This window comes from Pyrgilauda ruficollis, unplaced genomic scaffold (genome assembly GCF_017590135.1).
Source record: "Pyrgilauda ruficollis isolate IOZ18807 unplaced genomic scaffold, ASM1759013v1 scaffold23, whole genome shotgun sequence".
NCBI classification, from domain to species: Eukaryota; Metazoa; Chordata; class Aves; order Passeriformes; family Passeridae; genus Pyrgilauda; species Pyrgilauda ruficollis.
Window position 1 is genome coordinate 14,256,896 of NW_024522539.1, and position 12,050 is coordinate 14,268,945.

Consider the following 12,050-nt stretch of genomic DNA (forward strand, 5'->3'; position numbering starts at 1 on the left):
AACTTACAAGACAATTTATGCATATAGGCAGCTCTGGCTGGTGTTTGAAATCTTAAAAATGGTTTGTACGAGGGTGTACTGTGCAACTGTCACAAATATGAAAGCGCACAAACTCTGCTGTGGTACTGACTAGCATGAGTAAGAGTCACGAAGTGGGACACAATATGCACAGGATGGTGGGGGGATGTGCAGGGGATGAAGTGAATGATGCTTTATTCTTGAGCTCTGCCAGCCAAAAAGAGATTGAAACGCAGACAGTTTTGGGGGCACTGCTGGTGTAATTGTGTCTGGGGCTGGCAAACACCAGCCCAGCAGCTGGAAGGAGTGATCCCAATCCCTTCTCCCTGTACCAATGCAGATTTACTGTCAGTGCTACTGTCTCTGCTTATGGAGTCGCACAGTGAATGGCCTTTGAGATGTGATTTGGGCTAACAGTAATCCACTTCTCCTTCCTTCCCAGATGAAAAAAAAAGTTAATTTTAGCACTGTTAAGGTCACAGAATAGCTGTATGAACTCTTGATCCTGTCTGCACAAGTGTGAGACTGCAGCAGGGCACGGAGGGGCGTTCTGGAGGCTCAGGAGTGCTGTCAGCTGCTGAAAAGCAGTGACCAATGCAGTTCACAATGCAGTGGCATCTACAGCCTTTGGTCCTGCTCCCCATTGCAGGGACACAGCTCAGCAAAGAGGCCACCTCACAAACATGGGAGGAAAAGGGGCACACCAAGGCAAACTGATAAAAATTCTCCAATCTGGTAGTGAATCTTGGGTGGTTTTGAATATGCTGTGATTCTTAAGATGGCCCTGTGTTTTGCAAGAACTGCCATATAAAAAATTAGCTTTTAACTAATTTTAAGGATTAAGTTAAAAGAAGAGCTACTGGGCAGTACAAAGTTATGGAACAACTTTCAGAATGAATTGAGAATCTCTCATAAATGAGGAAACTTGACCCAGCCTTTTGAGCCTTATCTTTGTGACACTGTTCATTACATGTGATACAGGTGGCCCTGGGATCTGTATTTCACATTAGCAATGCCAGATACATGGCATCAGTCAGTGCCTGTCCTTTATTAAACTGGGGCAGCGAGAATCAGAATAGATAATCTTGCAGTAGAAAGCTTTGTCTGAAGTCCATTTTCCTCATTGTAAAAACTTTTTAGCAGCTGAAGCCTATACTGGTATGCCAGGTGTAGCCTTCTGGGCCCTGGCCTTGGCACAGCTCTAAATTCAAAGTGTGAGTTCCAAAATTCCTCAGCAGCATTTCTCAACCCCTGAACCATTTCCAGAGAGTTTTGGGAGCAAGATCTCCCCAGTGACAGACAGTGCTTTGATTTTACATCGGCTTGAAGAGCTGAGGTCAGCTGATCATAAACTGTTTAGTTGTTTCACCTTTTAAAAAAGAGTATTGAAAGATTACAGGAATTGGAAAAAAACTAGTCTGAAATTGTTCAAGCTGCCTTATAGTGAAATTGTATGCTGATGAGAAATAAAGCCCACAACTATCATAGAGGTGAGCAAACTATGTTTTTTTCTTTATTTCCTTGTCTCTGGCGTAGGGTATGACCAGTTTCTGTGAGTTGCCACAGACAATTATTTCCTGTGTTGCCTTGGAGAATATGGGAAATGGTGTAATTTACATACCCAATTTTTTCTAAAGCATTTTACAAATTGTGCTGGCTAGAGGGCAATCTGGAGTCTCAGGAGCTGAAGTCCCCTGAGATAGCTCCTGCCCTGAGCATGCTTTCATCACAGTAAGCAAGCATTCAGTCATCTGTACCTCATCTGGACAAGCTTATTATGATCTTTTAATTGCCTCTTATTTTTGCTCTTCCATCTGCTGTCCATGTCACCAGCATGTAAGGAGAGAGTGCTACACAAGCATGATAGGGGTAGCATTAAAAATACATATATTTAAACATATAACTTTTAAGATCATATGAACAATTTAAACATTCTTTGTGGTCTAAGAAGTAAATATTCTGTTGAAATTATTCTATGTATGAGGCTGTGCAAGGTAATTCTACAAGGAATGCTGGTACCTGTTTTTGTTCAGGAAATTGGCAACATCCTAGAGAGAATTTGATTTAAAAATAGCAAATGTGTGATGTGTTTGCATTTTTTTTGTGGTTTTGTGTCTGGAAATTTTGGAGTTTTTTAAATAAAAAAAAGTAACAGGATGATTCAGATCTCACCACCCTGCCACTGTGCTTCCCTCTTTACTTTGGGAAATAAAGGACTGATTTGTGATTATGACTCCTTCACTTATTTTCTGACCTCTTTCTGTTATTTTTGGTTTTCCCACATTGGGTATGATTTTATGTTTATTCAGTTGAGTTACTCTGGTTTCACCTGCTCCTGCAAAGCAAATTTTTTTCAAAAAGAGGCATAAAAGGTAGCACTTTTGACACTGAATCCTCTTTCTGTATTTTACCTGTTTTTATAGCTTATATTAGCCATTGGAAAACATTCTGCTCCAAAGGTTCTGCACAGAGAATTTCATTTTGCATTTAGTAGTCATTACTGTAACTGTAAATACCATTTTTGGTAAGTGTGTTTCTGTTGATTTATACTTTTTCTGACCTTTTCTTTTCTCCACAGATTAAATTCGACAGTGATGGTGTCTGTGTTTGCTGTGAAATGCAGCATCAGACATCAGGCTGCAGTAACCTGGGAGAAACACTGAAACTGAACCCTCTGCAGGAGTGCAATGCAGTGAGGCTGACCCTCAAGGTGTGTTAGGAGAGAATTAACTGTTTATTGCAGTGCTAACTTAGCAAGACAAAGTGTGTGAAGAAGGGAGCAGCAGCTGCTGTTCTGTCTCCATCCATCCTAACATGCAAAAAACATCTCCATCACAATATCAGCATTTGTGTGGGTAACTGCTTGGTTAAGGGCTACTCAAGAAACAGAGGTTCAGACTGGCTGTGGATTATGCTGGAAGGTGCAAGAACAGGTATCTTTCACTTTGCTGTTCTGAGGTGGTGTTTTATGATGTTGTGGTGAATGCAAACACACACAGGGTGTTGCAGAATGGTGAGGTAATTCCTGATGTGCTGCTGCCACGGAGGCAGCCACGTCACTTTGGGAGAGAAGAGTGAGTGTTCTTTCTGGGTGACGCTGGAAACCTGCTTACAAACTGCCCTGCGACGTTGTAAGAAGTTCAAATCTTGTAGCATTTTGTGTTACAGCTACCCAGATGGAAAATTGAGAGCAAATACTAAGAATATTGTATAAATGAGTTAGAGCTCAGTGTGATTGCTGCCATCATTGCTTCACTTCATTATCACCAAACGGGAAGGCATTGATGCTGTGTTGTTTTGAAAAATAAAAAGGAATCAATGAAAGAACTGCTCAGCAAAAGGAACCCTAGGCTGAGAGGCAGATATTGATTCATTCTAGGTTTAGTTGCATGATCAGCAGAACTCTGTATCTGTAACTCTCAATTTCAAAGTATATACTTTAATAAAATTAATAGAAAATAATGGATTAAAGTAGAGAAATTCATTGTGAGAAGGATCTTAGGGAGGTAGATTTTCTCAGGTGGGTCCTGAGAAAGCTATAAAAGTTTTATTGATATCTGAAGATATATTTTAAAATTCAGAATGGATAGAAATCCTATAAATGTTCTTCAGCCTTGTTAAGAAAAAGCAGAAAAACAAAAGCTACCACCAAGTAATATGGATGAGGTAGAAGTTAAAATATTTTTATATGGCCCCAAAATTAAGTAAGAACTCTGCCTCAGGTTTTAATGAGGATGATAAAGGTAACAGAGCAAAAACCTCCTGCGTAGCAGGAGTTTAGTAAGTGGAAAAGGAGCATAACTTGACATTGTTGGTCAAAACATAACAATACCAGTGAAATGTATTACAAGAAGGAAACTTCTGAGAAGGACATTCCTCAGAGTATGACAGATGCAGAAACATGGACCTGTCATTCAGGAAAAGCTGACTTGCTAATCCCATGAAAATAAAGATTGAGGGAGCATATGTTTGCTTCCTGTAAATATGTCAGCAAGGTAAACTTTAATGAGAGGGAAACAACTGTTTATCTTTGGAGGACCTTGTCAGCATATGAAGGGAGTAGAAGTGACATATGCTGAAAATCAAGACAAGGATTCTAACCAATACAGCAATCAGAATACAAGTACAAAAATTAATTTCTTCTAAGATATAACTCAATCATTTATAAATGGAATTGACATATCAACTTACATTACAAGAAAATGGGTTTAAACACAGGAGTTCCCATGAGTATAGTCTGAGAGCAATTTTAATTATGTTCAGAAATTTTCATCTAAGAAAGGGTAGTTAGGAAAGTAACATTTTCGGAAAGTTTTTTGCATCTTTTTCAGTTTTAATTCTACATTTGCTTTGTGTTTGGCTTAGCTCTGATTCCTGGCTGTAAATTTAAGAACAGTGTTCTACTAAGCCCATAAGAAAAAAAGTTAACATCTCATGAGGTAACAGCTGACAGTGATAAGGCTCACCCTTTTTAATTACAATTAACAACTACAATGTGATTTTAAAGAAACAGATGTTTTAGTACCAAAATCTCAATTGTATTCATTGTTTGAGGAGCCAGAGGGAGAGAAAATATAGAGAACCAGAGTTAAGATGATGCATTTCATGTACAACCTTGTGTAGGTTTCATGCTCCTCTTTATTGCAGGTGGGGTAAAAATCTGGTGTTTCCATCAAGTCACCTGTGGGCTTTTGGTGGTAGCAGCTGTGGAGCTCCACTGTGACCAGAACAATGCAGCACATATCACCTGTCTGAACTTGCTCCCAGGCAGTCAAACAGGACAAGGAAAACCAGCAGTGGCTGCTGGCCCTGGGTGTTAACTGAGCCCTGAATGATGCTGAGAGGGGGTTTGTAATTGCTTTGAAAAATCTCTAAATTTATTGCTGTTGTTTCTGCAATGAACCATCTCTATGTGCTTTTTTGTAAATCAGTCCTCCTCCTTTCTTCATTGAAGCCCTGAATAAACTACTCAAACCTTTTAATGGGGACAGAGGAGCTACCACTGCAGTATGCATGGTCCCACATATGCACATTTATAGATAAAAGTATTGATTGCAACTGACTGATCTATAAGTGCTGATTTCTGAGATTAGTTGATTAGTTCAGCACAAAATTATATCTTACAGCAAAATGGACAAAAATACTGTTAAATACTGCTATTTCACTGTTGCACTGGGGTCTCAGCCCACTCAAGGGTGTGGAATTGGTAGGGTTGGAATTATATTTATAAGATACCATACTTGTAGTCTTGTCTGCACACCTCAGTAAAAATAGCACAGTTTCATGATGTGATGAACCCATTAAGATCTGCAGACACCCAAGTGTGATCCATCTACCCTGTTTTACAGTGGAGGACTTCCTGGTTTATGTATTTCACTAGGAAACTTGGGGTTTTTTACAGTTTTCTGCATTAGTAGCTCCTAAACTGCCCCTGAAAACAAGGTTCTTTGCTTTCCTCTGGATACTCAGGGTCAATAATCTGTGCTTCTAAAGGATGTCAGTGTCCTAGTATCTTGATTTTTTTTTACAGTAACCACACTTCTAGAACAGCTTTATCCCATATTAGGAAGTTACTTGGTTTAATTAAAGCCAAATGAAGGCACAAGCAAATCCTACCTATTTACAAAATTAGTTAAAAGAGTTTAAAGGTTTATTAAGAATCAGGTGTCCAAAAATGAGATGATGGCCACAGATGGGATGGATTTAGGATGCAGTTTCAATAACATCAACTTAATCTGGTTTTCCGCAGAAAGTGGATGAAATTTTAAGGAATTGATGTGGGGTTTTTTTTGTCATGTTAATTAAAGTAAAAAGGCTAAATTTTTCTGACATCTTTCATCTGTGGAAATTTTGTCTTCTTTCTAAACTCAGAGTATTCTTAACCTACTTAAGATATACATGCAACATTTTCAGAGGATGAAGTTAGGTATTTAGAAGTTTGAATTATTTTGTAACATATTATTGCTGTCTGATACTGACATGTAAGAGGGGAATGTTATGCTGTTTTGGTTTAGTAAGGATCCAGTTGAATATTTCTAATTATTTTTAACAGCTTACACAGTCCAGAATACCTGCAGACATGTATGTGAGTTTACAGATTTGCTATTTATGTAATTAGTTCCTACTTTACTTAAGGTGCATCTGTAGAATGCTTTTGTGACTATCAGGCAAGGAGAGAAGGTGATTCCCTCCTCTGCCTTCAGCATAAATATTTGGTTTGGAGCTGCTAAAGTTCAAGTACAATATAAATAGTAAATGGCTTTTTCAGGTTTCTGGTTCCATTCATTAGTTAGGCATCTCTCTTAGGGATTTTTGCTGCTCAGGGCTCTTGCAGTCTTCTGTGTGAATACTTTCTTTCCTTTTCTCTCCTTTGAACCTGAATTTATTGTTACTGAGTTTCCTGATGATCAAGTCTACTCATATATTTAATTTTTTTTCATTCAGAAGAAGATGCTTCCACTTGAAAAACAGCTAGCTCAGGCTAGCTCCTAGCACATTCTTTAGAGTTTTGAGAACAGTTTCTTCAGGTTCTCTGTAAGACCAAATGCAATATGAATAATTTTACTGAATGACTTACCTGAAAGGCTTCATAAGCTACTTAAAATTGGATAAAGCTCAGCACAGAATAAGTAATTCCAGATCAGATTTTTCAATGCTGGATTTGTTTCACATTCCTTTTACAGGCAGCTGAAAATATTCCCTGCATTCAGAGTGTATTTACCACACCAAGACCATCAAAAATAGGGTGGGTCAGGGTGGGCTTTGTAATCTGAATAGTTGAGCTACTTTTCCTTCCTCATACTTCTTTTTGTTCCTAGCTTGGACAAGGAATGAGTGTGGTTGTAAACTTCTCTCATGGCTGGAAAGGTGCCTCTTTGAATGGCTGGAATCTGTTTATTCCATCCTTGTCCAGTTATGTTGTGAAACCTTAGCCTTTCAGGAGTCTCTAACTATCATATCCCCAGTACTAAATTTACTGCAGACACCTGAGTTGGAAGGTCTGCAAACTTGAGTGCAAGCAGAGTAGATTTTTAAGTAGCACTGCTTCTTAAAAATAATATAAAATGGTGAATTATACTGTACTTTCAAACCTTAAATCTATTTTATGAAGCATTGATCATCTCTCCATTTACTATGCAATGTGTGGTTGAGACCCATTTGACTCAGAATTAATTCTTGAGCCTTCATTGTATTAGAGCAGATATTTTTCCCAGTGTTTTTCTAGACGTATTCAGTGAGAACAACTAAAGTTATATTTTGAGTTAAAAGAATTGTTGTCCTTGAATTCTTGAATAAAGAGGTACATTGACACTAATTTCATGGGTGAAAAGGCTTTGCTGCTCATTATCTCTTTTCAGGATGCAGTAGTATAAGAAATGAAGCACCATAATTGAAGTCAATCAAGGAGAAAGGAAATCATCTCCACAGCATTGCAGCCGTGGAGCTGCTTTTAGCATTGATGGCTGGGGATGCTGAGATCTGTGTGCTCAGGGCTGCTGCTCACAGGGTGTTCCTTTTACACATCAGCAAGCTGATTTTGCTGCTTTCATCCTGCATTGGCTAAGGTCTCAAAAGTGCCAAGAACCTCAAAGACTACAAATCTTTTATTTCCACAGGAAAATAATCTATTCAGCCAGCAAAATGTGAGTGTGTTGTAGAGAGAGCTGTCAGTTCAATACTGTTGAGCAGACTGGAACTCATAAAATGAAATGGGTGTACTTTGTGTCTTTCTAGAGCAAAACTGGTTTAAATACAGTTTCTCAATTCTATGTAAGCAGCACAGCTGATTAATTTCCTGTATAGTACTTGGCAGAGTGAATATTTTGAGGTAATTGTGCTTCATCTATGTGGTGTGGTCTGTACTGAGTGACAAATTCTCTGCTTTGATGTTCATGCATGTAATTTAATTTACAGTACAGTTTATTGCTGTGATAGGAAGAAGCAGGAGAGTGACTAAATACTTAGCAAAGTCTGCATTTGAGTTGAGTTTTGAAGATGTCCAGGCATTCCTGTTGTAGCCTGACTTACTTGATGATTTTGAAAGACAGCTGACAAATGCACTTATAAATTGGTTTCTAAGCTGAAGGAACTCTATGGGGATGGCCCACCATTACAGTGAAGTGATTCTATTCCAGTTTTGCTGTGATAGGAGGCACAAATGGCGTTCTGAAGGACAAAATTTCAGGAGTGTGAACACACGTGCAGTGAGTGTTCATTGGTTATAAAGGACCAGCTCTGCCAGTGGGCCCATCACTGGCTGATGGGATTTGTGCCGCTGTCATTTTTCATTTTAGATTCTATCTCATCTCTGTGCTTCTGTCAGGTAATTGCATGTGCTAACAGCTGTTCTAAATTGCTTTGTTAAATGATTGTTTCTACAGTTGAGTTATCGATGTAGCAATAACCAATTTTTTACTTATTCCAGTTTGATGCCATCTGACTGCTTTATCACCCAGCAGTTTGATGGAAAACAAAGAAAAACAGATTTTAGGACAAATTGCTTTTTGAGCATATTGCAGTATGAGTTTTTTATGTGATATTCTCAATTAATTATATCTTAAAATTACTTTTTTTGAATACAGAATATTAAAATATTGCATTTAAACATTCAGATTTAAATAATACTCAGGTTTTGTAATACATCTCCTATTTTAATCTGTTTTGTAGCATTTTGGACTACACATTTATGGAACATGCATTTTGATACATGTGTGTATTGTTTTAATTGTGCTAATAAAGGAAGAACTGAGGTGCAGTGGCACAAAAACAGTGTCAAAAGAGTAATAGTGAAAATAGCTTGAATTAGGAAAAAGAAAAAATATCTGTTCTGTCCCTAAGTTAGACATATGGGAAATGATAGTATGAAGATTAGAGAATGCACAGGTATCATGTGGGAATGCACAGGTATCCTTTGGGAACACAGCACAAGTCAAAGATGTCTGGTATTATGGAAAACAGTTATGCATGTGCTGGCACCATTAATTTGGTAATTGTTCAAGCTGTAGTACAAATGGAATACTGCAACCATGAAATCTAGCTTTTTTTTCACTTTCAGGACTAAATTTTAGTTGTGCTTTTGAGATTTAGTGAGGGACCTACTTGGGAAAATAAGTGGCCCCAGAGAAACAACTCACAATGCTGTCTGGCCCCTGTGGGGGTATCTCTGGACTGACCTAGGCATGGTTCCAGGCAGTTCTGACAGCTGGTTGCACTCTGAAGGGGATTTGTGGCCTCTGCAGCTAGTGTATGAAGAAAATTGTATATGTAACCTGTAGAAAAATAGTTCTCCCTAGTACCTTATCATTTCAGAGCATTAATTATCATATAAACATGCTGAAGAATCAGAGTTTTGTCTTAAAAAGACAAAGACAGCATCTAAGAGAGAATTGCTTCAGCCATTTCTGAGGAGCAGAGAATTGTATTTCATACCATTAGAGATCCACGTGTTGTGTGTTCTGATTAGTGTTCTGGTAGGTGTCAGCTCAAGATCTGTTACTAAAGCTCCCTGATTTTGTATTTAGTACAGATTTCCTGCTCCTTTAGACACCTGTAAATGTAGCTGGCTGGGGCTGTGGGGAGCTACGACTGGCCCTGTTGTGGTTACTGTTTTTTCACAGACATTTCCTAAAGGACGTCTTAATTGTCATTGTTTGTTCCAGCTGCTGTCCGCCAGCACCTCCCCTGTCCTTCTGGCAGTGTGCTTGGCCATGGAGGGCTTTAGTTCCTGCTCACTTCTTCTCTATAGCTGAATACATGAGTGTCATGGATTACCTAATTATTTTTTTACAGGGCACAGGGAGTGAATTTCCTGAAAGTGGTGAATTGCCTGAGGCTGATTAATGTTTGGGGAGGGTGCGGGGAGTGGGGAGCAGAGAAGGGTGGGTTGTGGCTTGATTCCTGTTTGAGTTGAAACAGACTTTAGGATAAAAAAAGCCAAAACAAATAAAGAAGCAGTCTTGCTTTAAGAAATATCTAGTAGTGGTGAGGCCTCCACAATCATTGCTTAGTTATTACTGTCTCTAAATTAAGTTAATTATAACTTAATTTATATGTTAATATATAATTTAAAATAGCTGTCTCTTAAATTAAGTTAAAATTTTAGACTTACAATGTTTTAGATGTCTGCTCCTTATTGATCTTTATGAAATACATAAAAACTCTGCATCCCTGCATTTGGAATTTTCTAGTTGTACCTTCACCTTCAAAGAGATTGTAGCAGGAAGAGGAATTGTGTGCTTAGCCTGGAAAGGAGTGTGTGGAAGGAGGCTGCTGTTCCTGTGGGCAGTAATCCCTGCCCTACATCAAAGGCATAATGCTGAGTAACAAACAGAGCACAGCTGTCCCAGCGTGCCAAGGAACGTCCAGGGTGGGTAAGGATGAGTGTCGCCTGCAAGGCACAAGAAATGATCCTCACACTGGAGTCAGTGTTTGCAAGGCCTTCAGCTGTGCCTAGTTTAGGATTGTGCATTTAAGGAAAAATGTGGGCCCGGGTGAGGTGAAACAAATTAGATTAATGAAAAGGATCGGAGGCCTAGAAAGTTGATTTCAGTTGAGAATTGGAGAAAACGGTGTTAATATGTCATGCAGTAAAGGTGGAAAAGGCTTCAAGAGTGGTAATAGAGTTCAAAGGTATAAAAGTCTGCTGTGTAACAGCCTGTTCTCAAGGGCTATGGAAGGAAAGAAGCCATGGCTTTCATTTGTGGGATGGACATAACCAGGACACTGATGGTAAAAATAAACACTGGAATAGTGGGATGAAGCTGTGGAATCTTTAGGAACAGATGAGAAAAACGTCTGTCATGAGACTTAGAGGCACAGTTAAGTCTGTCCTGGGACGTGTCACGTAGTATAAGGGTCTTGGAGACACTTTGCATCCTAATTTATAACTTTGATTTTATTATTAAGCATAAATGGTATTAAGTTATGCGCTCAGATTGGCTAAGTTTTATGTATTTAAATGGCTGTCGTAGGCAATGGATGATGTTTCTTCCTGCTAGGAAATAGTCCTATTTTCTATCCTAGATCTTGTCTCTGCCTCGGTGTTCTTTACCTAGGTTTGCATATGGAAAGCAGAACATGAAGGATCTCAATCTCCTTTTTTTGCCACTGTTAACTAATTGGGTCTCCAGGGACCACTTTGCCTGTTTACCTCCATTTGAATGCTCTAAGTGGGTCTGCATGACTTTGAGTGAGTCCTCTGCATCACCTTCTGTGACTTCATGATTGGCCCTTCCAGCATTTTGCTGTTAATGCTGATGATTCATTATTCCCCTGGCTGAGGGGCTGGCCAAGAAGACAGAAATCTACTGACCAGATCAGCAAGAGCAAATCTGGCTCAGTGGAAGTTACTAAATGACTAAAACTTGTTGGCCCATTTATTGTCTGCCTGGTTCCCATGGCTGGCATTTCCATCTTCAAATGAAGGTCACTTGAGGAGCAAACAATTACAGTGGCAGGAGTAAATCTACACCTTTCTGTCATTTGTTTCAGAAGTGTTGGGGAAAACAAAGCAATTTATAGCATAGAAGTTATTTCATGCACTGGCAGTGAATGAAATACTTCTTTAAACTTAGATCCTATGGAATCTTCTTTACACAGTGAGTGTTTTTTACTCACGGTGTTGTAGCAATTTTGTTCTGTTCTCTGTGCTGCTTTTTCTCAGATGCTTTTACTGGCTATACAGAGAACTGAGCCACACAATAGCCACAGCAGCCATGCAGTTTCTGTACAAGGATTGGAGTAGTTTTGAAATGTTGCCAGCACACTAAATTCTTTTCATGTCTTTCTACTGGCTGTGGAGAAAGTAAATACAAATCCAATGATTGGAAGAGAGATAAATGCTTTATTTTTAGTGACACCATTGCTATAAAAATGTTCCATTTTAATTCAAATGTTTCTGTTCTTTTATTCTACTTGTTAAACCAATATTCTGTGTTCTATTTTAAACTTCTTGTTCTTTAAAAAAAAAGCCAACAATATGACCATAAGCACTCAATTCAGTAGAAGGTGAATGGATGTGTAATCACTGCTTT

The 12,050-nt window shown here is 38.7% G+C and overlaps 1 protein-coding gene across 2 annotated transcripts in view; it reads left to right on the forward strand.

Annotated features, from left to right (window-relative positions):
- Positions 1-12,050, forward strand: part of FAM189A1 (family with sequence similarity 189 member A1) — an 86,461-nt gene that overhangs the window by 52,787 nt on the left and 21,624 nt on the right. For both annotated transcript variants that reach the window (XM_041469068.1, XM_041469070.1), the window contains exon 4: positions 2,597-2,728. In XM_041469068.1, the coding sequence (XP_041325002.1) occupies positions 2,597-2,728 (132 nt within the window). The remainder of the gene's footprint in view (positions 1-2,596; positions 2,729-12,050) is intronic.